General features: G+C 32.8%; 1 protein-coding gene across 1 annotated transcript in view; it reads right to left on the minus strand.

The window, feature by feature from the left end:
* The window catches only part of KYNU (kynureninase), a 120,285-nt gene that overhangs the window by 82,583 nt on the left and 11,529 nt on the right, over positions 1–26,173 (minus strand). Inside the window, exons 2-3 of the mRNA XM_044669899.1 lie at positions 25,812–26,010; positions 13,423–13,543 (exon numbers count right to left, since the gene is read on the minus strand). Of these exons, the coding sequence (XP_044525834.1) occupies positions 13,423–13,543; positions 25,812–25,980 (290 nt within the window). The 5' untranslated portion in view covers positions 25,981–26,010. The remainder of the gene's footprint in view (positions 1–13,422; positions 13,544–25,811; positions 26,011–26,173) is intronic.

Raw genomic sequence — 26,173 nt, forward strand, 5'->3', positions numbered from 1 at the left:
TTGTCTGTACAAAACTTTTTTAATTTGATGTAACCAAAGTCATTCATTTTATATTTTGTAATGTTCTCTATCTCTTGCTTGGTCTTAAATTCCTACCTTTCTCACAGATCTGACAGGTATACTCTTCTGTGTTCATCTAATTTACTTATGGTTTCGTTCTTTATATTAAAGTCATTTACCCATTCAGAATTTATGTTGGTCTAGGGTGTGAGATGTTGATCTAAACCAGTGATGGGCAAACTTTTTAAAGAGGGGGCCAAAGGAAAGGAAATGCTTATCTGTCAGTCTGTTTCTAAGGCAACTCTTTTGAAGTTTCATTGTATTATATAAAATACATTGTATTTATAAAAATACTCATTGTATTTTTCAGATTAGGAATAATGTTGCATAGCCAGGTAGAACATTTCAGGGGGCTGCATCTGGCCCATGGGCCATAGTTTGCCCATCACTGATCTAAATCTAATTTTTCCCATAGTGTTTGCCAGTTTTCCCAGCAGCTTTTGTCAAAAAGCAAGTTCTTGTCCCCAAAACTGGGATCTTTGGGTTTATTGAACACTAGCTTGCTGGGGTCATTTACCCCTAGTCTATTCCACTGATTTACCCTTCTGTCTCTTAACCAGTATCATATTATTTTGATAACCACTGCTTTATAGTACAGTTTAAGATCTGGTACTGCTAGGCCCCCATCCTTCACTTTTTTTCATTATTTCTCTACATATTCTTTATCCCTTTTTCTTCCAGATGAACTTTGTTATAATGTTTTTCTAATTCTAGAAAAAAGTTTTTTGGTAGTTTGAAAGATATGGCACTGAATAAGTAGATTAATTTGGGTAAGATTATCATTTTTATTATGTTAGCTTGTCCTACCCATGAGTAATTAATATTTTTTCCAGTTATTTAGATCTAGTTTTAATTGTGTGAAAAGTGCTCTGTAGTTGTATTCATAGAATTCTTGTGTTTGTCTTGGTAGATAAATTCCTAATTATTTTATATTGTCTAGAGTGATTTTAAATAAAGTTTCTCTTTCTAATTCTTGCTGCTGAGTTGTGTTGGAAATATATACAAATACTGATGATTTATGTGAGTTTTTCTTGTACCCTGCAACTTTGCTATAGTTTTTAATTATTTCCATTAGTCTTTTAATTGATTTTTCTAGGATTCTTTAAGTATACCATTATATCATTTTCAAAATGATAGTTTAGTTTCCTCATTTCCTACTTTAATCCCTTCTATTTATTTTTTCTTCTCTAATTGCTACTGCTAGCATTTCTAGTACAATATTGAATAATAGAGGTGCTAATGGGCATCCTTGCTTCACTCCTGATCTTATTGGAAAGGCTTTTAACTTATCTGCATTGCAGATGATAGTTGCTGATGATTTTAAATATATGCTGTTTATTATTTTGAGGAATGACCCTTATATTCCTATACTTTCTCATGTTTTCAGTAGGAATGAGTGTTGTCTTTTGTCAAAAGCTTTTTCTGCATCTATTTAGATAATCCTGTTATTTCTGTTGGTTTGATTATTGATATGGTCAATTATGTGTATGGTTTTCCCAACAGTAAACAATTCTTGCATTCCTGGTATAAATCCCACCTGATCATAATGGATAATCCTTGTGATAACTTTCTATAGTCTTTTTTCTAGCATTTTATTTAAGAATTTTGCATCTATGTTCATTAAGAAAATTGGTCTGTAGTTTTCCTTTTCTGTTTTTGGTCTGCTTGACTTTGGAAACAATACCATATTTGGGTCATAAAAAGAATTTGACAAAACTCATTCTTTGCTTATGTTGTCAAATAATTTGTATAGTATTGGTATTAGTTATTCTTTAAATGTTTGATACAATTCACTTGTGAATCCATTTGGCCCTAGAGATTTTTTCTTAGGAAGTTTCTTTATGGCTTGTTCAATTTCTTTTTCTGAGATGGGATTGTTTAAGTATTCTATTTCCTCTTTTGCTAATCATGGAAATTTATATTTTTGTAAATATTTATCCATTTCACCTAGATTGTCATATTTATTGTCATGTAATTGAGCAAAATAGTTCCTAATAATTATCTTAATTTCTGCTTTAGTAGATGTCAGATCATCTAATAATTATCTTAATTTCTGCTTTAGTAGGTGTCAGATCACCCTTTTCATCTTTTCATTGATACTATTAATTTTATTCTCTTCTTTCTTTTTTTTTTATTAGGTTAACCACTAGTATATCTATTTTATTTGTTTTTTCAAAGTACCAGCTTAGTATTATTTATCAGTTCAATAGTTCTTTTACTTATAATTTGATTGATTTCTCCTTTAATTTTTAGTATTTCCAATTTAGTTTTTATCTGGGGATATTTAATTTGCTCTTTTTCTAATTTTTAAGTGGCAAGCCCAAATTATTTATCTTTTTCCTCTCTATTTTGCTGTGAAAAGTCTGCAGCAATATAAATTTTCCCCTAAGTACTACTTTGGCTGTATCCCATAGGATTTGATATAATGTCTCCTCATTGTCATTCTCTTTAATGAAGTCTGTAATTGTTCCTATGATTTCTTTTTTGACAAACCAGTTTTGAAGGATTAGATTATTTAGTTTCTAATTACTTTTAAATTTGCCTTTCCATGGGCCCTCACTAAGAATAATTTTTATTGCATAATGATCTGAAAAAGTTTATTATTTCTGCTTTTCTGTATTCATTTGCAGTATTTCTATGCCCTATTACATTGTCGATCTTTGTATATGTACCATGGACTGCTGAGAATAAGGTATATTCCTTTTTATTCCTATTCAGTTTTCTCCAGATATCTAATAACTCTAATTTTTCTAGCATTTCATTCACATTCCTCACATCTTTCTTATTTATTTTTCTGTTTAGTTTTTCTAGTTCTGAAAGGGGAAGTTTGAGATCCTCCACTAATATGGCCTTACTATCTGTTTCCTTCTTGAGCTCCTTTAATTTTTCCTTTACAAATCTAGGTGCTATACCATTTGGTGGATAAATGTTTAGTAATGATATTACTTCATTGTTCATAGTACCTTTTAGCAAAATGTAATTTCCTTCCTTATCTCTTTTTTTTGTTTTGTTTTTTTTAAACCCTTGTACTTTGGTGTATTTTCTCATAGGTGGAAGAGTGGTAAGGGTGGGCAATGGGGGTCAAGTGACTTGCCCAGGGTCACACAGCTGGAAGTGGCTGAGGCCGGGTTTGAACCTAGGACTTCCTGTCTCTAGGCCTGACTCTCACTCCACTGAGCTACCCAGCTGCCCCTTCCTTATCTCTTTTAATGAGATCATTTTCTACTTTGGCTTTATCTGGTATTATGATTGCTACTCCTGCTTTTTTTTTACTTTAGATGATACATAATAAATTCTGCTCCAGAGTTTTATCTTGAATCTGTGTATGTCACACTGCCTCAGATATGTTTCTTGTAAGCAACATATAGTAGTATTCTGTTTTTTTAATTCACTCTGCTATCCACTTCTGTGTAATGGCTGTGTTCATCCCATTCACATTAAGCATTATGATTACTAACTGTGTATTGCCTTTCATCATATTATCCCCTTTAAGTCCTGCTCTATTCCTTTCTCTCTGTTCCTCTTCACCAGTGTTATGCTTTTTGTCACCCCCACACACACTTCCTCCTCTTTCCAGTTACCTCTCTCTTCCCTTGTCTTATTCCCCTTCTACTTCTCTGTGGGGTAAGATATAAATCTATACCCCACTGAGTAGGGTAAGGTTGAATTCTATATTCCATTGAGTATACTTATTTTACCCTCTGAGCCTTTTACAATGAGAGTAAAGTTTAAACATTTCCATTCACCACCCTTATCCTCCCTCTCTATAATGATTTTTTGTTACTCTTTATATTATGTAATTTACCCCATTCTATCTCTCCCTTCCTTTTTCTCTTAGTGAAATCCTCTCAGCCCTTGATTGATTTTTTTTACATATCATTCATAGCCTACATATCATATCATACATACATATCATTCCATATCATCACATTTACATATATATCATATCATAATAATTGCTTTACTACTCCACCCTCTTTCTGGGTAAATTCCTTCTATCTTCTCTACTACTAAGAGTAATTTTTGAGAATTACAGAAATCCTCTTTCCATATAGACTTTTAAACATTTTGACCTTAATGAGTCTCTTAAATTTTCTCTTTCTCATTTTCCTTTTTGGGCTTCTTTTGTGTCTCATGTTTGGACTTCAGATTTTTTGTTTAGGTCTGACTTATTCCTTAGGAATGCTTGGAAGTCTTCTATCTTATTAAAATTCCATCCCCCCCCACCCCGAAAGAATATACTCAGTTTTGCTGGATAGGTAAACTTTGGGTTGTAAACCCAAATCTTTTACCTTCCGGAATATCATATTCCATGCCTTTTGATCCTTTAATGTAGATGCCGCTAGGTCCTGTGTGATCCTGATTGTAGACCCACAGTATTTCAATGGTTTCTTTCTGGCTGTTTGAAGAATTTTTCCTTGGCTTTGTGATTCTTGAATTTAGTTAGTATATTCCTGGAAATTGTCAACTGAGTATTTCTTTCTGGAGGTAATCTGTGAATTCTTTCAATTTCAATTTTAGATTCTTATTAAAGGATCTCTGGGTATGTAATATGATGTCCAAGATTTTTTCTTCATCATGGCTTTTAGGTAGTTCAGTAATTCTCAAATTGTCTCTATTAGATTTATTTTCTAGGTCATTTATTTTGGGTAAAAATACTGGAAAGGGAAAAGGGGATCTGATTAGAAAGGACTTTAAACATTGTGTCATTTAAAATCACTAGGGTTATGTGTCATTTAAAATTTTCCTCAGGGGGTGTGTGTTAAGTTTTTATAATCATAATGTCTGAACTATAATCTATATTGCAAGTCAATTTTTACTCCTTTAGAAGTAACCTCGGGGGGGGGGGTAATGTTAATTCTCAGAAGAATGTATGTTTTGTAATCTATAATGTAAAGTTTAAATTCTTTGAGAGTAATTTCAGGATAAGGATTGTACCATCCCCCCAGAATCCAGATGACGAACCTGTTTGGTGGAGGCACCAAAAGATGCCTGAAGAGCCTTCACTGGATCATGAAGACCCAAATTTGAACTTTGGGGTGCAGTTGATCTGAACTATGGGGGTTGAACGAATTGAATGCATTTATTTTGAATGGACACTCTTATGCCAGTGGGGGACTGCCCCAAAATTGGCTTTTGTCAGTGCGGCTAGCTTTTGTCCTCTTTTCTTTTGGTTTAAGATCCACTGAAAAAGACCAGTCTTTTTCAATGGATTTCAGGGGGGTTATGTGTCATTTAAAATCACTTGGGATACTTGGAACTACATTTCCCATGATCCCCAATGGGTTTCCTGTTTTGGATGACGTATTGAAGGTGAGGGACTGTTTTAAAAGAGGAGGAAGTGACTGGGAACTTCCTCTTTAGCTACCTGAGCTTGCGGAGAGAGGAAAGGTAAATGGCGGAGGTGTGATGTTGGAATAGGTTTCTTACAGGTGCGTGGTCAGTTTATCTCTATCAGCATGGCTTTTATTAAAATACTATTCTTCCTTTTGATCTCGGTCCTCATCATTTTTAATAATAACAACACCAAAGCAGTAGTGAGGGTCCAGTTGAGATTGTACAACAAATTTCTAGTAGATCCAGTCAGAATGCTTGTATGAAGTTTTTTTTTTTTTGTTATTGTTATTGCTTTTTTTTTTGGTCAGTAGCATTAATATACGAATAAAAGTAATGAATTGGTAGAGAGATTCAAGGCAAAGGTTTGGCAGTATTTAATTGGTGTTACAATAAGGAAACTATGGATTCAAGGGAGGAGGACAATGTAAAGTGTCTTTGTTTCACCATTGGGTCAAGATGGAGAAAAGAATAGAGAGCAGCTCCCTTGGGAAACATTTGAGAGATCAAGGGATGAGAGAGGTCACAGTACATATAAAGTGTGTGATTTTATAAGGGAATACAGAACAGAGGGAGAAATGAAAAGACAATAGGATCTGGTCAGCTAATGAGATTTTGAACTCTTGAATGTGGATATGGTATTTTGTTGATGTGTGCAAGATCAAGGAAATTAACATTCTTGTGAATGGCTAAGGTAATGGGAAGGAGTAGTTCTTTAGAAGTGAATAGGTTGGACAATTGAGTGATTTGAGTCTTTGAGAGAGTTAATATGTATGTCGAAGTCCCCATGTATGAGGGGAGGAGTTTGGGAACAGAATGCCATTTAACAAACTCAATGAGGAAGGGGAGTGACATAGAAATCTATAAATGACAATGACTAGGATTTTGAAGGGGCAGTACATATAGCATGAACATCAAAGGAAGAGAGGTTACTGAGTGATGGAAATAGGGGGGGAAACCTGGAGTGGCAATGGAGAGCAAGCAATCTTTACCTCCCCTGTCTTGATCAGTAAGTTGAAGAGAATGAATAAAGATGCAGCTAATACACAACAAGTTGGCCAGGGAGACTGGCAAACATGATGAAAACTATTTAGCTTCTTTTTCACATGACAATGAAAATAGATTTATCTCCTCATGCTATTTTGGTTACTATGTTCAAACATTAATTTAATATTGAATGCTGGTTAATTCAACTAGTCAGATAAGAGCATATCTAGAAATTTTAGTACATGTTGCACTTATAATATATAGTATTTTAGTATTGCATAAATACAAATAAAATGTAGTAATTTTTATTTCATTCCCCCACTCCCCCCAGTGATCTTCCCATACTGTTTTGTGATTAGTTTTCCTTATTGAAATTTTATTTTATGATATCATTATCTTCCCAAACCAGGAACAAGTATTCATACCCTAATACAATGTTTACCTGGTCAAACAATTACACAATTTATCATATTACTACTAGAAAATATACATCACAAAATTATAGAATTCAGAAAAGAATTTAAAAAAAATTATCATTCAGTGCTCATTTAGAGAGGTAAAGAATTATTCTCATTTGACAGGAGTCAACTTAGGTCAGGGAGGTTAATTTACTTGACTGAAGTTGAGATAAGTCAAGGTAGCTAGATGGTTCAGTGGAGAGAGAGCTAGGCCTGGAGATAGTAGTTCAGGGTTCAAATTTATTTTCAGATACTTCCTAGCTGTGACCCAGGACAAACTCACTTGACCCCAATTGCTTAATCCTTAATGCTTTTCTGCCTTGCAATTGATACTTAACATTGATTCTAAGAGAGAAGGTAAGCGTTTTTATTTTTTTAAAGAGCTAATAAGTGACAAAAGTATGTTCTAAAACTAAGGATTACTGCCCCTGCAGGCAGTATTCTTTAAAAAAAAATTTTTTTAAACCCTTACCTTCTGTCTTGGAGTCATTACTGTGTATTGACTCCAAGGCAGAAGAGTGATAAGGCCTAGGCAATGGGGGTTAAGTGACTTGCCCAGGGCCACACGGCTGGGAAGTGTCTGAGGCCAGATTTGAACCTAGGACCTCCCGTCTCTAGGCTTGGCTCTCAATCCACTGAGCTACCCAGCTGCCCCCTGAAGGTAGTATTCTTAAAAATTATTTATATTTTTATTTGCCTTGTTGGGAGGTAGTATGATGCAGTGGAATGCAATGTATACTGGATTTGGAATGAAAAGACTTGAATTCAAATCTCAGCTCTGCCACTTACTTATCCGTATGATTTTGGGCTAAATTATTTAATGTCTTTGAGACACCAATTCTCATTTCAAAAATGAAAGCATCACCTAAATTACCTCTATTTGTTCTTCTAGCTACAAATCTGTGATTCTATAGGTTGTGTTGATTTCTTTGGGAGACAATGAGTGTTAACACTTCGTGTTTTACGAATTGCCCTTTTTTAAAAAAAAGAATATTGGGAAAAGTGATATTATGATACTTTTCCAAACTTAGTCCTGATGTCAGAGCTAGGAAACAACTGATCATTTCATCAGTCAACATCTATTTAGTTTCTGCTATATGAAAGATATGCTACTAATTCCTACAATTTACAAATATATCAAGATATAGACCCTGACATTAAAGAATGATGACTATTGGAGACATGACATATACTCATGAAATGATAACTATCAGGTTGTCTTCAGTGGCCTATGACTAAGTGCTAAATGTTAAATTTTTATATAGAGAGTTAGCACTTGGTTTTTGGAGGGCAGAACTATTTAGGGACACAGTCAACAATGGTTAATTAACTGCAATTAATAGAAAGATTCTCCATGAATATTTCCCACATTTGAATAGATAAAAATGTTCTAGACATCTATAATTGCTCTCATCCTAACTTGTGAATCAATGTCAATCAACAAGAACAAGTATCTATTATGTATTAAAAACTGTGTTATCTATTGACCCTCCAGTGAGATCTCTGAGTTTAGTGAAGAAAACCGAAAAAGCTAAGTGAATTACCCTCTATCAACAAGGAGTGTACAGCATTGGAAAGAACAGTGTTTTGTTTTTTTAAGTTGGAAAGCAAATATATAAGTAATTTCACCTCTCTTTCCCCACAAATCAGTTAAAAATGATTGCTTCTGGCAGTTAGAGATGGAGATTGTAGTTTTCCAAAAGCTCTCGAGTTAACTTTCCTAAGGAAAGAGGGGTTGACAGGATCATATATATATAGGGCTAAATAGTACAAAGAGTAAGGTACAAATGGTACAATTCAGAAATGTGTTTTATATAGATTTAGCATTCATCTTTCTTCCTTCATTAAGATGCTTAAAGTCAATGTTTGCAAATGAATTTAGAATCTTCTGTAGAAATAGTTCTTCTATTTCTGAGGTTTCTATTTTTTAACTTCACTACTTTCTTAGAATGATCTGAATACTAAAATATCCCTTCATCAATATTTGGTAAGTAATATCAATTTAAAACTAGTAATCAAATTATACATCAACATTTTAAAATATATAAAAATATAAATTATTATAAAAATTTTATTAATTTGATTCAAATAAGTTAAAATTTCATGTTTGAAGGACAAAACAATACTCAGAACTAAGAAGGAAGAGAAGAGGGGTTAGTTATTATTATTCATATTATTATTAGATTGCCCGCAGCTTGCCTGTTCCTTGACTTCCAATATAAATGCTAAAGACAAAAATCATTATCGTTAAATGGTAGTTAAAGGCAGATACTTGGATCTTTTTTATTTTAATCACATAGAACTCTATAGCCTTTGCTGATAGCACAATATATCTTATTACATTTAGGTAGTAAAATTCTATGCTCTGCCTCAGAGAATTTATTTCACTGAATATTATGCTACCTTACTCCTAACTCTGGTAGACATTGGTGGTAATAATCTTTAAGGATACATTTCTGAATGCAACGCTCTTGGCATTCTACACCCCATACCTCCCATATCATATACAGACTCTACTGCCTAATTTTGTCTGTCTGGTAGCCTGCAGTCGTAAAATGAATTTAGTTACCCAAATAAACCACTACATGACATGGTCCATCATTAGAAAAAAATGATGTAGATTAAGCTGCAGTTAGAACCATATGCATTAGACTTGAGGGAGTGCATTACTATCATTCAAAAAATATTTAAATAGTTTCAGCATAAGAACACTCTCTTTAAAAATACTCTGAAGGAAAAGACAGCATGAAAGATGGAAAACTCATTACAAGAGCACATACCAGGGAAATTAAATCACTTCAGCTTGTGTTTTCAGAGCTGTCTGAGGGGCAATGTTTGCCTCAGTCAATGGTATGGCTATGAAATCCAATTAGAACGCTAACAGAATTATGGGTTTTGAAAAAAACTGTAGAATTCATCAAATCTATTTAACTTCTTTGCTCACAGCTCAGATCATACTAAAAGTATCCCCAAAAGATAAAAATCTATCCAGTCATGAAAAATCTCACATTTTACTCTTCACTTAACACTCCATTTTCCAATTAGCAAACAAAAACTGTTGAGAAAAATGTCCTTATAATCAATGTTCTCATACTTTTTTCCAATCCACAGATTTTTTTTTTAAATGATAGAAACACAAAAGTTAGATGTGACACTGATGGTCATATAGGAAATAGAAATTCTCATTGTGCCCTGCATCAACACACATCTTGCTTCATTTCAATTCAATTCAAAATACCCATGCATTTTGTAACTATGTTTCTACTTTCAAAATGTCTTAAAATAGGGGGCAGCTAGATTGCAAGCCAAACCTAGAGTTGGGAAGTCCTGGGTTCAAGTTTGGCTTGAGACACTTACTAGCTGTGCAACCCTGAGCAAATCACTTAACCTCCATTCCTTAGCCCTTACCACTCTTCTGCCTTGGAACCAATAGACATCAGTGATTCCCAAAGTAGGCACTACCACCCTTTGGTGGGTGCTGCAGCAATCCAAGAGAGTGGTGATGGCCACAGGTGCATTTATCTTTCCTATTAATTGCTATTAAAATAAAAAAAAATTGATTTCTAGGGGGCTAAGTAATATTTTTTTGTTTTTGTGGAATGGGGGCAGTAGGCCACTGGATAGATTCTAAAACAGAAGTTAAATTTTTTTTTAAATCTTTACAATATCATTTTTTGTTTCTATACTCTCCCTTAAATACAAGCCATGATAATGAATAATTACTAACTAGATCATTTCTCATAGGAGGTGCTTAATTAATGACCATGAGATGAATGAAAAAAAATACATTGTTACTCTTGTATACGAATGATTTAAGAATTGTCTTCAATTGCTGAAAAGTTTAGAGTTCTTTTATATAGTATTTATTTGGCTACTGAGGTCCCAATTCATCAAGTGTAGAACCATCTTTTGCTGTGGTCTCTAAATACCTTTCCCCTGCAACTTCTTTCCTCTAATTGTATCTTTCCACTGAAATTACCTATCATAAATCTCTGTAGGTCTAGTTTTTACCACTTCCAACAAATTCACATTGCAAATTTTTGTTTTTCCTGTCAGACAATACAATTTCCCCATGCCTGGTTATTACCTGGGAAGAGAATCATAAGAATGTAAAGAAATTTCCATTTCTAAATATTGAGACTTGCTATTTATTTTATGACATAAATTTTGCATAAATATTTTACATTTATTTACAATAGAAATTTTAAAAATCAAAATGCCACTAATAAATTGTTAAACCACCACAGAAAAAAACAATAATAATACACATTTATCTTTGTTTCTCTGGAAGTCCTCCTTTCAAATTTTGCCAAACAGTTATCTTGGGGTTTCTGCTGATAGCTTTAATTTTTGACCTTCAAAGCTTATGCAATTGTATCAAGTCATACCTTAGGTGACAACTGGCTGTGGCATAATTTTTTAAAAATTGATTTGTTCTTTGAATAGTACTGATGCTCCAAATGCTTACAATGATCTTATGTAATTGTAAAGAATTACAGTAGTGAAACTGATCGATAATTTAACCATGGTATATTCTATTTTATAGACCATGGATGACTATTAACTAAAGGTTCAATATATTTTTCCTAGGCATTATTTAGCAATGAAAAGAGCTTGTAATTATCTCTATTTTTTAAATAAAAAGTACTCTTTAAACAGTTGAGGCATTAGAAAAATTTGAAGTGCATCTATTTCTCTTTCCAATTTATTTCTTCCTAATCAAGTTAATGAGGAGAGGGAGAAGAAATTCTCCATTTCCAAAAAGGGAAAAGTAAAAGCAAAAGGTGACCCCTCTAGAAGAGAAAGTCCTTTGACTGATAGGTACTTTCCCTCTGCATCACTGAACAGCATGGAATGTGATCTAACTTTAACCTCCTAAAAGAAGTCAACCATTTACTTGATAAAGTAGGATAATCATAAGGAAATGGATAGGGTTGCAATTTTTTTAAATGACTGGAGGAAAAATGCAATGCTGGGCTGAATGAATAACCAAGAGGTTTGGGTACTTTCTAAAGTTCAAATTCATTCAACCTAATTCCCTGCTCCTTCAAACAAATAGGGTCAGAAAAGAGTATTAAGCATTTTTATTAACTCTGACCCTCACACTTTAAATAATAAACTAAGCTAGTTCAGGAAGATTTTCAATGCAGTGATACTTTTATAGTATGAAAATGGCATCATGGTCTTGCAAGTAACAAAACAATAGTGGGCTTCATAAATTAGTAAAACCTCCCCTCACTGCATTAAGTACTTAGTTATGAACCACAAAGGGTCAGTTTAGTTGTATTATAGCCAAACTGGGAATAAATAGATCTGTTACTGTAATTTTATTTACTCTAGCCAGTTTTAGTTTTAGGATGTCAGCTTTAAATTCTGGATTATCAACAGAAAAAAAATTTCCAGTATGAAAGATTGAATGCTATAGGGAGCAGTATAGAGAGTAAAGGAAAGGAAGAATGAATCAGAAACTATTCAAGAGTATCTGGTTCAGCAAAAATATCAATTCTGAAAAGAGACAAAGTTCCAGAAGCTTCATACTTCTGATTTTTGCCTTCCTCCATTTTCTACTTTTGATAACTGTACCATATAAGATGAATGCTGTCATCCTGGAGTCACAAGTACCTAAGTTCGAATACTATCAACTTTCCCATTGACTGTGAGCTTGAAAGCAAGCCATTTAAATTTCTCTGGGCCTCAACTTCTTGCTCTGTAGAATGAAAGGGTTAGGGTAGATAAGTAGAGTCAAACTCAAAAAGGGTCTCTAACAGTTATTGACTTGCTGACTTAGAAAAAACACAAATTACCATTTTATCTGCTTTTTGTTGTATTTTTATTTCATTTTTCAACATTTTCCATTTTCATTTTTATCTGGTTGGGCTTCACTCTGAAATTTTACAGACCCCATTTTGTCATCTCTGGGTTCAAGGATCTCTGAGATCTTTCTAGCACTAGATAAAGATTTTGTGATCCTGTGATTGAGAAAGGGAGGAGTCAATACTTGAGTTTGTCCTTAATAGGATGTATATACATAAAGGGAAAACATTAGTAGGTCAAATAGCAGGAAAAAAAGCAGAGAAGAATTTGGGAAAAGGTAACCAGGAAATTTATCTGACCAGAAGATAAAATTTTCTTTGGTACAATTAAATAGTACCTTCAACAAAATTTCATTGCTATTGTGTTTTTTTTAAGTCTGTAATTAAAAATAAGAATTAAATAAGTTTCTAAAGGATGTTGTGGGGTCATTGTCTATGGTTATTCAAAAAAAGAGAAGAGAAATATAAATTATAACATGATATGATATAATACATATGTTAAGATATAATTTCAGACCTAGACAGCTTTGAAATTCTTACTTAACTTCAAAAATTTGGATTAAATTATTGTTTTAGCTTCCTTCAGCTGAACTATTTGTGTCATATCATCAGTAAAGTGAGAGGAATAGATTAAATGCTTCAAGGACTTCTAGATATAAAAATATTTGATTATATAAATGTAGTCTTATAGTAGAATTATATGAGCATTTCTATTTTAGCTTCAAGATATTTTATGAAACTCAGTTGTACCTTTTAAAAAATTAACTCACATTTTGGCCCACTTTTCCAGTTCTTCTTCCAGGTATTTTTTAACATTTCTTGGTTGAAGGCCAAGAGAATTTCCCAATAGATAGATGGAATTTTCATCTTCATTCACCAAAGACAGATCAACTGAAAAAGAAGTAAAAATTGCTTATTTAAAAAATAACAGGGTAGGAAATCTTTCCATTTGATATTTTGGCCAAAATAGTACAAACAGAATCATTTTAATAGAGGAAAAAGGAAATATCGTATAACTATCTACAAACTCCACAAGTTATTTCATTATAAAAAAATCAAAACAAAAATTTACATTTATATTTTAAACAATATGTAAACATTGAGAGAATTACCTGCATGTAGCATTTGCTGGTAAGAGGTTTTAGATAACATAATTTTAACCATAAGGAAGCATAAAGTAGTAAAAGAAAATCTAAAATATAACTTTTATAAACATATATCTTCTTTGATCAAAATATATTGATATGTGTCTACATGCTAAATATCAGCTACTATGGATTGTCATTTACAATAGTTGGTCATAAATTCACTTAATACTGGATTTGAATCCTGCCTCTAGCACTTGCTACCACTCTGGTCAGGTCATTTAATCCCTCTGAACCCCAGTTTTTTCATTTGTTAAATGGGGATAATAATAGTAACTACTTCACAAGATTCTTAAGAGAATCATATGAGAAAATGTAAAATTCTTTGGAAATTTCAGAAATATTGATTAACATCAATAATTACTATTATGAGAATAGGATTTGTAGCAATTTAGCTTTTTTTTTTTATCAAAGAAGAGGAACTTTTGTTTAACCCCTCCATCTGTTATTATTATTTTCCTTCTCTCCACTATTATTGAAATGACAAAGGGAAAAAATGTCCAAAAAGTAATAAAGTATCTGTTAGGTTCTAAAGATAGTTATATATTTAGATATTCATCTATAGAAGTGTCAATATATTTATCTCTTGCCAAAAAAACAAAACAAAACAAAATCTGGATCATTTTCTCTTACTTTTTTCATTACTTCCCAAACAAATGAACAAAAAAACCCCCAACTTATTGAAGGTAGGAATTGTTTCATTTTTATTATTACATTCTCAGAGTTTAGCACAGTACCTGACACATAGAGATATTTTAAAAATGCCTACTGGATGGAAATATCCAGGAAAAGGCAAATGTGCTTATTCAGTAGAATTATAGAATTGCTGGTTGACAGGAATCAGAGTTCATCTACAACTGTCCCTACTCAAAGAATTGATTCCATGTAAATTATTGCCCAAAAGGGGTCACGAAGCTGACTAAAGACCTCAAATGATCCATAGGTGACAAAAAAAAACAAAAACAAAACACTTACTTCCTAACGTACATTATGGCCAATTTTTTTCCATAAGACATTTATATGTTAAATACTATGCTCAGCTGCACTCCTTTAGATTCCTTCATCATACAAGCAGGAATCTTATCATCATGCAAGATAACATCAACCTTTCTACTCTTACCTCATCAATATCTTCTGCCCCTGGAGACCCCTACCTTTGGAGTGTGGAGTGGAAAGCTCGTTCCCAAACCTTAGTTTATGTAGGATGCTTGGGCCAGAAAGCTTTTCATTTACCATCAAACTGAAATCTTTTGAACTTTTTATTGTGCCCCAAGGCCTGGTACAATTCCTTCTGCATTCTTTTGACCTACCTTCAATTTCCTTTTATGAACGTTTTCCTCCATTTGTTTAAAAGCTCTTGAGGACAGAGATTGTCATTCTTTTTCCAGTATTTGCATTCTATGTGCTCAGCACAGTTTTTCTTTATGAAGTAGGTAGTTAACAAATATTTATTTACTGATTAAAAGTGTTAAGTTTTCAGAGTGCAAATGTTAAAAAAAGAACCTCCAAATCTTAACATCTAATATGTATCTAGGAAAGATAAAGAATAGACACGTATCTTGGTATTGTTGTTGAGTTGTTTTAACTAATATTTGACCCTTTGTGACGCCATTTGATGTTTTCTTGGCATAGATATTGGAATGATTCACTATTTCTTCATCTCATTTTACAAATGAGGAAACTGAAACAAATAGGATTGAATGCCTTGCTTAGGGTCTCCTGACTATTAGTGTCTGAGGCCAGATTTGAACTCAGGAAGTTGAGTCTTCTTGACTTCCAGCCCAGAACTCAATCCACTATGGCCACCAAGCTGCCCTAGTAGGATTTATTAAGCACTCACCATGTGCTAAATACTAGGCTTATCCTTTTACAACTATCTCATTTGATCCTCTCAACAATGTTGGGAAGTAAATACTATTATTATCAAGCTCATCTTATAGTTGAGGAAATTGAGGCAAAAATAGTTAAGGAACTTTCCCAAGGTCATATAGCTAGTAAAAGTCTGAGGCCAAATTTGAACTCAAGTTTTCTGACTCCAAGGACAGCATTCTATCTATAGTGCCCTCTCTCTGCAGAAGAAGAAAGATAGAGACCTTAGAGATGTGCGCAAGTTACTATTCAAGTTAAAAATTTGGTATAAACAATAGAGAAGTCAGAATAACTTGAAAGACTTAGAGTTGTGTTAGCAAACCTATGGCACATGTGAGGGGGCTGCTCCCTTCCCCCTCTCCAGGCACATCTGAGGACAATTCTCATATTACCTGCCTTTCTGCCCAGCAGGCCAATGGGAGCACTTCCTCCCTCCTCTGTCTGGGATAAGGAAGGGGGCTCACATGCAGTGTAAGGGTTGCAGAGGGGTGCAGTTTGGGCACTCATCTCTTAAAAGGTTTGCCATCACCAAGAGATATGCTATTGGATTTAAATCAAACTAACTATATCATCTCCTTACCTCTCACTACAAATTGATATCTCAGGTAAATAAAATCATCATGTTAAAAATAGAAAGCTGGCAATGAACAACAATGAAAAAAAAGATAAATGATTTTGTCATCATGAATTTCCTCTCAGAGGTATTCTTATACTTCATTGAACCCAAATGATAGTATATTTATCAGAAGCAGAGCCAACTTCTGCAACTTCTTTAATTAAACCTTTGAATAGTTTTTAAATGCATAACTTATATACATATATTTAAACCTAATTGCTTTTATGGATATTTTGCCTCTTTTTAATCTATATTCTTTTTAGCCTGACCCAATGAGAGGAATAAATATTATTCATACTCCTAAACTGGAACCATTAACAGTTCTTTGTTATCCTAAAGAATAAATAATAATCTAATTGAGAAAAGAAAGTGTGGCCTTTTATTTTTAATTTATAATTGTTAATTTATCCACTGTGTCTCAAATTTCTAACCCAACAAAAGTATTTAGCCCATGAGAGCTAAGTATCTCTTGTGTATTTTAGCTTTATCCAAAGCTATATGTCCTATCATCCTATTTTCCCCTAAAGATCCATTATTCTGGTTTTAGTTTTGCTATTTCTATTGCCTTGTATTTGCATATCATTTCATATTCAAAAGATATCTCATCTAAAGAAAAAAGGATTCTAGATACAGCTGTCCATCCTATGCAAGCCAAGGACATGTATCCCAAGTCTTTTCTTCTTATTAAGAAAAAGAAGTACCAAACATAAAATTTTGACATAATGCTTTGCATACCTAAGAACTAAGTAAATGTAATGTGATATGATTGAAGTGAACATAGTGATTATGTGAAGAAGAAGACCCTTCTTGTCCTTTAAGGTCGACTTAAAAAATTCCTGCTCTGTTAAGCCTTATTTGGTCATTGCAAAATAAAATGAAACAAAATTTTAGATTTCAACTCTTTATACTTCTTCAATTAAATCAAGCAATCAAATAATTTTTAAGGACCTATTATGTCCCAGGAACAAAATCAAATGTAAAATAGTAAAATTAAAATAAAAAAGAGTAGATAGTAAAAACAGCAAATAATGAAAATAATAATGAAATTTAAAAGAAAATATAATAATTTTATCTCACTATAGGTTCCATTGTTAATAATCCTTTCATTCCTTCAGAATGTAAGGTCCTATGGGAAAAGACTATCTTTCTCATTCTTTATATTCCTTAATAGAACTAGAACAGTGCCTTGAATATGGTAGACAAAGGTATCATAGTCTAGCTCAATGGCTTGAGATGAAAGGCGAATGAGATAGGGACCCCAGGAGAAGTATGATCAATGAATTTTATGAGAGTAGAAAAATAGGTCATGTTCTCTCCCTGGATAGCCAAACATAAGGCAACAAATAAAGATCGTGTCTAACAGAAAGATATAACAGAATCATAGATTTTGAGAGTTGAAATGACACCAGAGGCTATTTAGTTCAGCCTATACAGGGGAGGGATCTCTACTGTAGCATGCATAATGAGTGGTTATCCAGTTTCTTATTTAAAGGCCACAAAACATTTTAAATAAATAATTAATTATTTAAATAACTTTAAAAGTATTATTAAAGGTCACTAGAATTTATGGGAGCCTATTCCATTTTGGAAAGCATTAATTGTTAAGAAGTTTTTGCTTTGTATCGAACCTAAGTTTGCTGTCTCTATCTCTATCTCTGTGTCTCTGTGACTCTGTCTCTGTCTCTGTTTCTGTCTCTGTCTCTGTCTCTGTCTCTCAGCAGCTTCTATCCTCAAAAACAAACAGAAAAAGTTCAATATCACCTCTACATGATAGCCATTCAAAGGCATGAAGAAAGCCATCATGTCTTCCCTGTATCTTCCAGTCTCAAGGTTAAATATGCCCACTTCTTTTAACTAATTCTCATAAGACATAGACTCAAGGCTCCCCACCTTCAAAGTTACCCTCTTCTGGTCATTCTCCAGAGCATCAATATACTTCATAAACCACAGCACTCAGACCAGATACAATGTTCTGGACGGAGCGTGAAAAGCATGGAACTAACAATTCCCTATTAGTAGAACCTAAGCATCTTAATCCAATCCAAGACTACATCAACCTTTTTGTCAGCCACATCATACTTCTAACTAACTTAAATTAAATTGCAGTCCACTAATGCCTGTATCTTTTTAAAAAGAATAGCTCCTGTGTAACTAATCCTGTTTAATCTCATTCTTATGAAGCAGATTTTTATATCCACAAGTCAGAATTTAGCTTTATTTAAATTTAACTCGATATTTTTACCTGTCAAGGTCTTTTGGAACCTGACTCTGCCATCTACTACGTTAACTATCCCTCCAAACTTTGTTTCATATCAAAATATTAAGAATAGAATATCATTTTGTGGCCTTTTTCTCTGTCATTGATAAATTTTTAAAATAGCAAAGTACCAGTCACAAATCTCTACAGTACTCCACTAGAGATTTCCTGCCACAATGACCAATTTAAAACTACTTTTTAAATTTGAACATCTAACTATTGTTGAATCTATCCGATTATATTCTCATCTAATCCATATCTGTCCATCTTCTCCACAAGTGGAGAATGAGATAATAAACTTCAGCTAATGAGTTTCAGCCACCTATTAGTTTAGTAATTAAGTCCAAAGAAAAGAAATGGTTAATGTAATAGACTGATTTTTATTTTTTAAACCAACCAGCAAGCATTTATTAAATTATGTTAATTACTACAGTAAAGCACTGTGAATATAGAAACGAAAATGAGAGAATCCTTTACTACAGTAAAGCACTGTGAATATAGAAACAAAAATGAGAGAATAATGGGTAGATGAAAGATGAAATGACTGAAGAAAAAAAGATTGAAACTTCTGAATATTTTGATTTATTAATCAATGTATGCCATTTGCCTAAATTGGAACAAGTAGCCTTTCTCTATTTGGGCATTGGACTCCAAATATAGGGTGAGACAGAGTTTTTGTTCAAAATCAAAGAAGGCCAATTAATTAAAATGAAACAAGAAAACATTAAATAATCTGATTACTAATTGGTGAAAAAATTAAGGATTTTACAAGTTGGGAAGGGGAAAATTCCCTGAAATCAGAAAAAGAAATTTTCCATTCCCACCAAACATCTGTATTCAATCAAAGGAACATGGAACAACAAATTATTGACCAGTTTGGGCTAGTTTTCAGATAAGAAAAGGGGTTCCTTAAGATATATACATGTGAGGAAACTCTTTGCATGATGTCTTTGTAGCTGACTGAGCTTCCGGTCAGTATAACCTCAGTTCTTCATTAAGCATCTCTTAGAATTAGGAAGAAGTGGTCCATCTTCCCAGTCATGCATGGTTATGTTCAAACAAAGCAACAACAACAATGCTTTCTCAGAGTTCCCACAATTAAGTAAAGTTTTATCACAAGAGAGAAATTACACTCTATAGTTGACCCAGAGTGGAGTATACTCAATTCCCATTACTACTTGCTATTTTAATTCCCTCAAAATGGATAATATTTGATCATCTTTCATGTATAATAACCTTTAAATTTTTCTGTAAATGGTATATTTGGTCATTGTTTGAGACTATTTAAAGTTGTCCAGGAGAGCAGTAGAATCTTGCCCTATGTGAATTGCTGTGGGTTTCTGCCCTCTTAGTTAAATGCAGAAAAATCTACTAGATTAAAATGAAAAGACAAGAATAAGTAGTTCTCAAAGAAAGGAATTCATGCTATAATAATGAATAATTAGACAAATTTAATGAAAACCATATACGCATCTATCTTATGTTTTAATATGATTTTTATATCAAAGGCATAGAACAGAACAGAAGGAAGGCGACAAGGAAACACAGTTAAACAGAACAGAATTGAAAGTTACATGTTGAATGTATGTATACTTAAAAGGGAAAGCTGGCAATATATAAAAGATTGAGTTTCATATATAATCCTCTTTTTTCCACTTTGTATAAAGGAATGTTCTTTTTTATGTTTAAGTTCAAAATAAAAAAATTCAAAGAAAACTTTAGCACAAGGTTACAGGTTGTGCTGTTTCAAATGCAGCTGAATCTATCAAAAATCTGGCTTTCCCAAAAGTAGTTTCCTGGATTTGTTTTTAGACTGAGAGTATCCCTCATAAACTTGAGATGTAAATACCTTAATTACTGCTGTTATAATATGGTAATATCAATATTTAAACTTGTAGGTATAAGTGCTACCCATATATTTTGCTCTTCTGAGAGTCAGAAGGAATTATGTGAAGAAACTTAGAGATTCACTGAATTTTAGGTTACAGACATTAAGAAGAGAGTGTGAATGGGGAAAATTGAGATCTGTAGAAAAGGAAGGAAAGATTAATGTTTCAATGGATGTTCATATGCCAGGACCAAAAAAAAATCTTGTCCAAGAAAGTTCTGTGGAAAAACTCTAAGAGAACAACTAGTTGCCAGAGATAGTAATTTTGACTTTGAATTAATGGGTGGATGTGTAACCCAGATACATTGATGACCAGAGTATTAAAAGCCATCTAGTCAAACACTTTCATTTTACTAAGGAGGAAACTGAGGCCCACAGTGTTTAAGTGAAAGGTGTCAAATAAACAAATGGGATATGAATCTTTATCTTTGGACTTCAAATCCAGCTCTTTTCTGCTGTATCAGGAAGTTATTTTTTCACTGGACTAAAAAGTAATGATGAACTAGGAAGTGGAATTAATTTTTTTATAGAGCAAAAAATAATGCTAAACTTTTAATGGTAATTACTGATGTACATTTCTATACTACAAGATTGCAAAACACTGTATTAAAATGTTTTACATGTAAATTTTCTGGGTGTACCCTCTATTTCAGATGATAGTTGATCTATACTATCTCTTGAAAGAAGTGATGGATTCAAGATGAAGAATAAAACATTTTTGGACATTGAGAGCATTGTACTTTGTTTTTTTAACTATATATTATGTTACAAAAATTTCATTTTTCTTTGAAATGAGAGGGAAGGTAGAAAAAATAAATGTGTATTTGTTGAAATATAAAATAAAATAAAAAAACATTTTAAATGGCAAGACCTATTTTCAAGTGTTTTAAGTGGTTAGGGGATATGAATACATAATTAAAAAAATAATAATGATAAAACTATTAACCAAATAAAAAATTGCTCCAAATAGTAATAGAAATGCAAATCAAAGAAATCTCACACATTTACACTATACTCAATAAATTAGAAAAAAAATTTAAAGATGTAAATAATCAGTATTTAAGAGGTTTGTGACACTAACATCAATACACTGCTAGTGAATTTATTGTTTAATCTAACCACTTTGGAAATATACTTAAAAAAGTGACTAAATTTGAAACTCAAAAGGAATGAAGGCCAAGGGTTGTGGACCAGGAGAGTCCTCCAGTTGAAGGCTGGATCTGAGCTGTGCCATGGAAAGAAGCTAGGATAAATATAAATAATTTAAAGGAGCATGGATAAATGTAACTGTCAGATACATGAATTAAAGAAAGAGTTTATGACTAAACAAGAGGTAGACATGATTACAGGAATAAAATAGGTTATTTTGATTACATGAAATTAAAAAGTGTTTACACAAACAAAATAAATGCAACCAAAATTAGAAAGAAAATAGAAAAAAAAAACCTAGAGGATATGGAAGGGCAAGTTAAAAGTTTCTCTGATAAAGCCTCATTTTTTAAGTTTATAGGGAACTAAACCTAATTTATTAAAAAAGAAGAGCAATTCCTGATTTGATAAATGGTGAAAGGATATGACAAGGTAGTTTTAAAATAAAAAACCAAAGCTAGAAAATATTAAAAAATGTTCCAAATTACTACTAAAGAAATGAAAATTAAAACAACTCTGAGATACTACCTCACACATGTCAGACTAGAAACATTTGGACACTGATGTACTCTTGGTGGAATTGAGAATTAATTCAATCATTCTGGAGAGCAACATGGAGCTACACCCAAGGGGGTACAAAGTTATTTTTAACCAGCAATATCACTCTGAAGTCTGTATCCAAAAGAGATAAAAGAAAAGAGAAAAATACCTATTTGTATAAAAATAGTTATGGTATCTTTTGTTGTGGTGGTGGTGGTTGTGGTGGTAAAGAATTGGAAATTGAGAGGATGCCTATCAATTTGGTCATGGCTTTAAAAGTTATAGCACATGATTATGATGGTGTACTCCTGTGCTATAACAAATGACAAACAGGATGGTTTCAGAAAAACTTAGAAAGACTTATATAAACTCTTGCAAAGTAAAATGAACAGAACCAGGAAAACATTGTAAACAGTAACAGCAATATTGTAAAGATGGTCAGCTATGAAAGAGACATTGATTCAAAACAACTCCAAAGGACCCTTTGTGAAAGTGCTATCTGCCACCAGAGAAAACTGGTGAATTCAATGCAGATTAAATCATACTTAAAAAAAAAGACTTTATTGTTTTATTCTGTTTGCATTTTCTTTTGTGACATGGATAATATTCAAATGTATTTTTTTCTGGCTTCATATGTACAATCAATATCAAATTGCTTACTTTTTTTAAGGAGTGGGGAATGGCAAGAAGGAATTAATTTAGACCTAAAACTTAAAAGATAATTGTTAATTTTCTATGTAACTGGGGGATGTTTAATGAAATAAATAAAAATCATTTTAAGAAAAGAAACCAAGGAAATGAGGAGAAAGCAGAAGTACAAAAGGGGAACCGTTCATACAATGGCTATGACTCAGGAAATAGACTGTTATATGTGAGAAATAGCAATTAGCACAGCATAATTGAATTACAAAATATTGAAAGGGAGTAAATTATAAGGAAATTTTAACTTATAGAAAGAGGTGGGGTGGTGGATTGATTTAAATGCAAAAAATAAAATAAAAAAGATCTTTAATTTGGTCCTAGGCACTGCTTCCTTTATTAATTTAATAGGTTTTGCAATAGTCAATACAGTAGTAAAAAAAATAACTTTCCATGATAAGTAAATACTGGAGTAGAATGGAGAGCAACTTAAGACAAGAAGGCTAATTTGGAGACTATTTTAATACTTAAGAGAAGATAAGATGTAAATTTATAGTAATGTGGTAAGTTTCATTCTTTCAGTGGAGAGAAGGGGATGTACAGTAGAGATGCTGTAAAGGTAAAAATGACACAATATGTAGCAGATTGAATATGTGATGAGAGTTTATGTGAGGAGTTAAGGATGATCTTGAAGTTGTGAGCCTGAATAACTAGGAGGATTATTGTGTCCTCAATAGGAAAAGGAATAGAAAACTTGGGAAGAAAAGAAGGTTTGGAGGAAAAGATAACAAGTCTTGTTTCAAAAATGTTCTATGTATATATTACTTCTTCCTAGTATATAGGAGGGGGTGGAGGGAGACAATGGAAACAAAAAGGAGACAATAGAGACAAGTGCCAGAATTGGCAGGATTTGATAAAATGATTCAATATATGGGGAATTGATATGAAAAAAAGACGGGAGATGAAAAGACAGAAAACTGATATTTCAAACATGAGACACTAGATAAATGGTAGTACTGCTTAAGTTAGAAGAAGGGGGAGGTTTAGAAGAAAACATAATATGCTTAGTGGTGCCTCTATTGAATTGGAGGGAGATGTGGAACATATTGTTAGAAGTCTTCTCAGAAAAGAGGGCAGGGCTAGAGAAATAGATAGTGGGGATATTAAACTTTAAAAAATAGATTTTAAAGAAAATTAAAGTATATGCAGTACTCTAGTTTCTTTATGTTTCTAAATGTACTTTGTCAGTTCAGGAAAAAGATGATACATTATGTATAATTTCATTTGATCATAAAATTACATTAGAAATAATTAAATTAAAATATAGGTTATCCATATAATAATTTTGGATTTAATTGGCCAATTACCATTTTAAAATCTTCATTATAACTACTAAAGGCTCACTTTTAGGATCAAATTCAACAATGCTTTTACCACTTAGAATTTGTCTGTTCTTTCTTAATGATTTCTAAGTTCCCTGCTTTATAGATCTTACTACTTTACACATCCAAATATTTTGTTTTATTTTTTAAACCCTTATCTTTCATCTTAGAATCAGTACTAATTATTGATTCCAAGGCAGAAGAATGGTAAGAACTAGGCAACTGGCATTAATTGACTTCCCTGGAGACACAGTTAGGCAGTGTCTGAGGCCAAATTTTAACTGAGGACCTACTGTCTCTAGTCCTGGCTCTCAAGCCACTGATATGCCCCTGTTCAATTATTTTAAACAGAAATTTCTAAATATATACTACTACTACTGCTGCTACTACTGCTACTGCTACTGCTACTGCTACTGCTACTGCTATTGCTACTGCAACTGCTACTGCTACCACCACTACCATCACTACCACCACTATTTCTTGCTACTACTTCACATCTTACTCCTTTTCCTCCTCTACTTCCTCTCTTTCCTCTTCCTCCTTTGTCTTCAGTTGTTTCAATTTTAAATGATACAATTCTTATGCAATAATAGTTCCTGGCAGCTTTTTCATTTCACAGTAACTTCATCACCATATTAGGTTACATAAAACCCCTTCCTGATCTAAAATCCCCACCTTAATTTACAGATTTGTTCCTTGATCAGTTTTGAGAAAATGATAATATATAATATCTACTGGAATCAACACTTCTGGCAGACAATTCAATTAAGTCTATGCAGTCATTTTCATTGATTCAAAGTTGAGTAAGGTCAAGAAAAAAACAACCTTATTTTTCCTATATATTGCTTTTAATAAGATGTTCCTATAACCAATGTCACTGCTAGGCTCTTAGAAAAGGTTGATTTTTTTCAGAGAATATTTTTAAGACATCATCTTTTCTTTGTTCTACAGGATACTCTATGTACTTTCTTCATCCTTATCACAAAAAGAAAAATATAACAATATATCCCCTCTCTCAACAGAAATGGCAGGTACCAGAATAAAATTTATTTAAAATACCATAAAACTACCATAAACTGAGTAAACCAAATAGAAGATACTAAAATATGTTGAATTGAAAGTAATTGCTTTGAGTTTTAAGTACATAAAGACATTACAATCTAACTCCATTAAAAGAAAATGTGTCTACCTTTAATTTTCAGTCACTATGTTGTTCAAGGAAGATAACTGACAGCATAAGCACTTTCTATGTACTATGCTTTGGAATATTACTCAAAAGAAGAATATGAACATAAAGCATCTGAAGCTGAGATAGGTTGATAGGTTGATTTAGTTAGTAGCACTAGATACCTGATGCTCTCAGGTCTAGTTACAATGTTCTACATTAAATCTTGAGGTGATTCACTGGCCTTTGAATCAGGAGGATCTGAGTACGATTGCCACACTTATAAGTAATGTGAACTTGTGCAAGTCATTTAACTTCTATGTTCCTCAGGCAAAAGTCACAAAAGAATCTGAATCTGCATTGGAGGAAGGAGTTCCCATACTGAGAGTTCTCTATGCTTAAGAATTCAAAACTCTTTCCCATGTTTACGTATGATAAGCATATGCAGACGATAAAAAAACATGCAAACATACAAACAAAAAAAATTCCCCATTAATTGTATTTCTCACTTAAAGGTAGATCCTTCATTTTTGGAATATGGAAACATTCTTGGAAGTGCTTTAGATTGTCATGCTCATCCAGGTACAAAGCAAGCTTCTCATCAGTCAAACTGCATCCAAGCTGAGAGGCAATACGCTCCAGGGTTTTCACTGGTAACTCAGGTGAAGTAGAGTCCATTTTAATGTCAATTTCACAAAAACTGAGGGCCTGAAAACAAATACCACTATTCATTAACATGCATAAGCACAAAAGCTTAAGATAACTTTTATCCTGACCCAATTGAATTCATCTTAGATTTTAGACAAGTGAATCAAACAAAGCAAAAATATTCTTCTATAGTCTTTGAAGATCCTTTAAATTCAGTACCAGC

This window comes from Gracilinanus agilis, chromosome 3 (assembly GCF_016433145.1).
Source record: "Gracilinanus agilis isolate LMUSP501 chromosome 3, AgileGrace, whole genome shotgun sequence".
NCBI lineage: Eukaryota > Metazoa > Chordata > Mammalia > Didelphimorphia > Didelphidae > Gracilinanus > Gracilinanus agilis.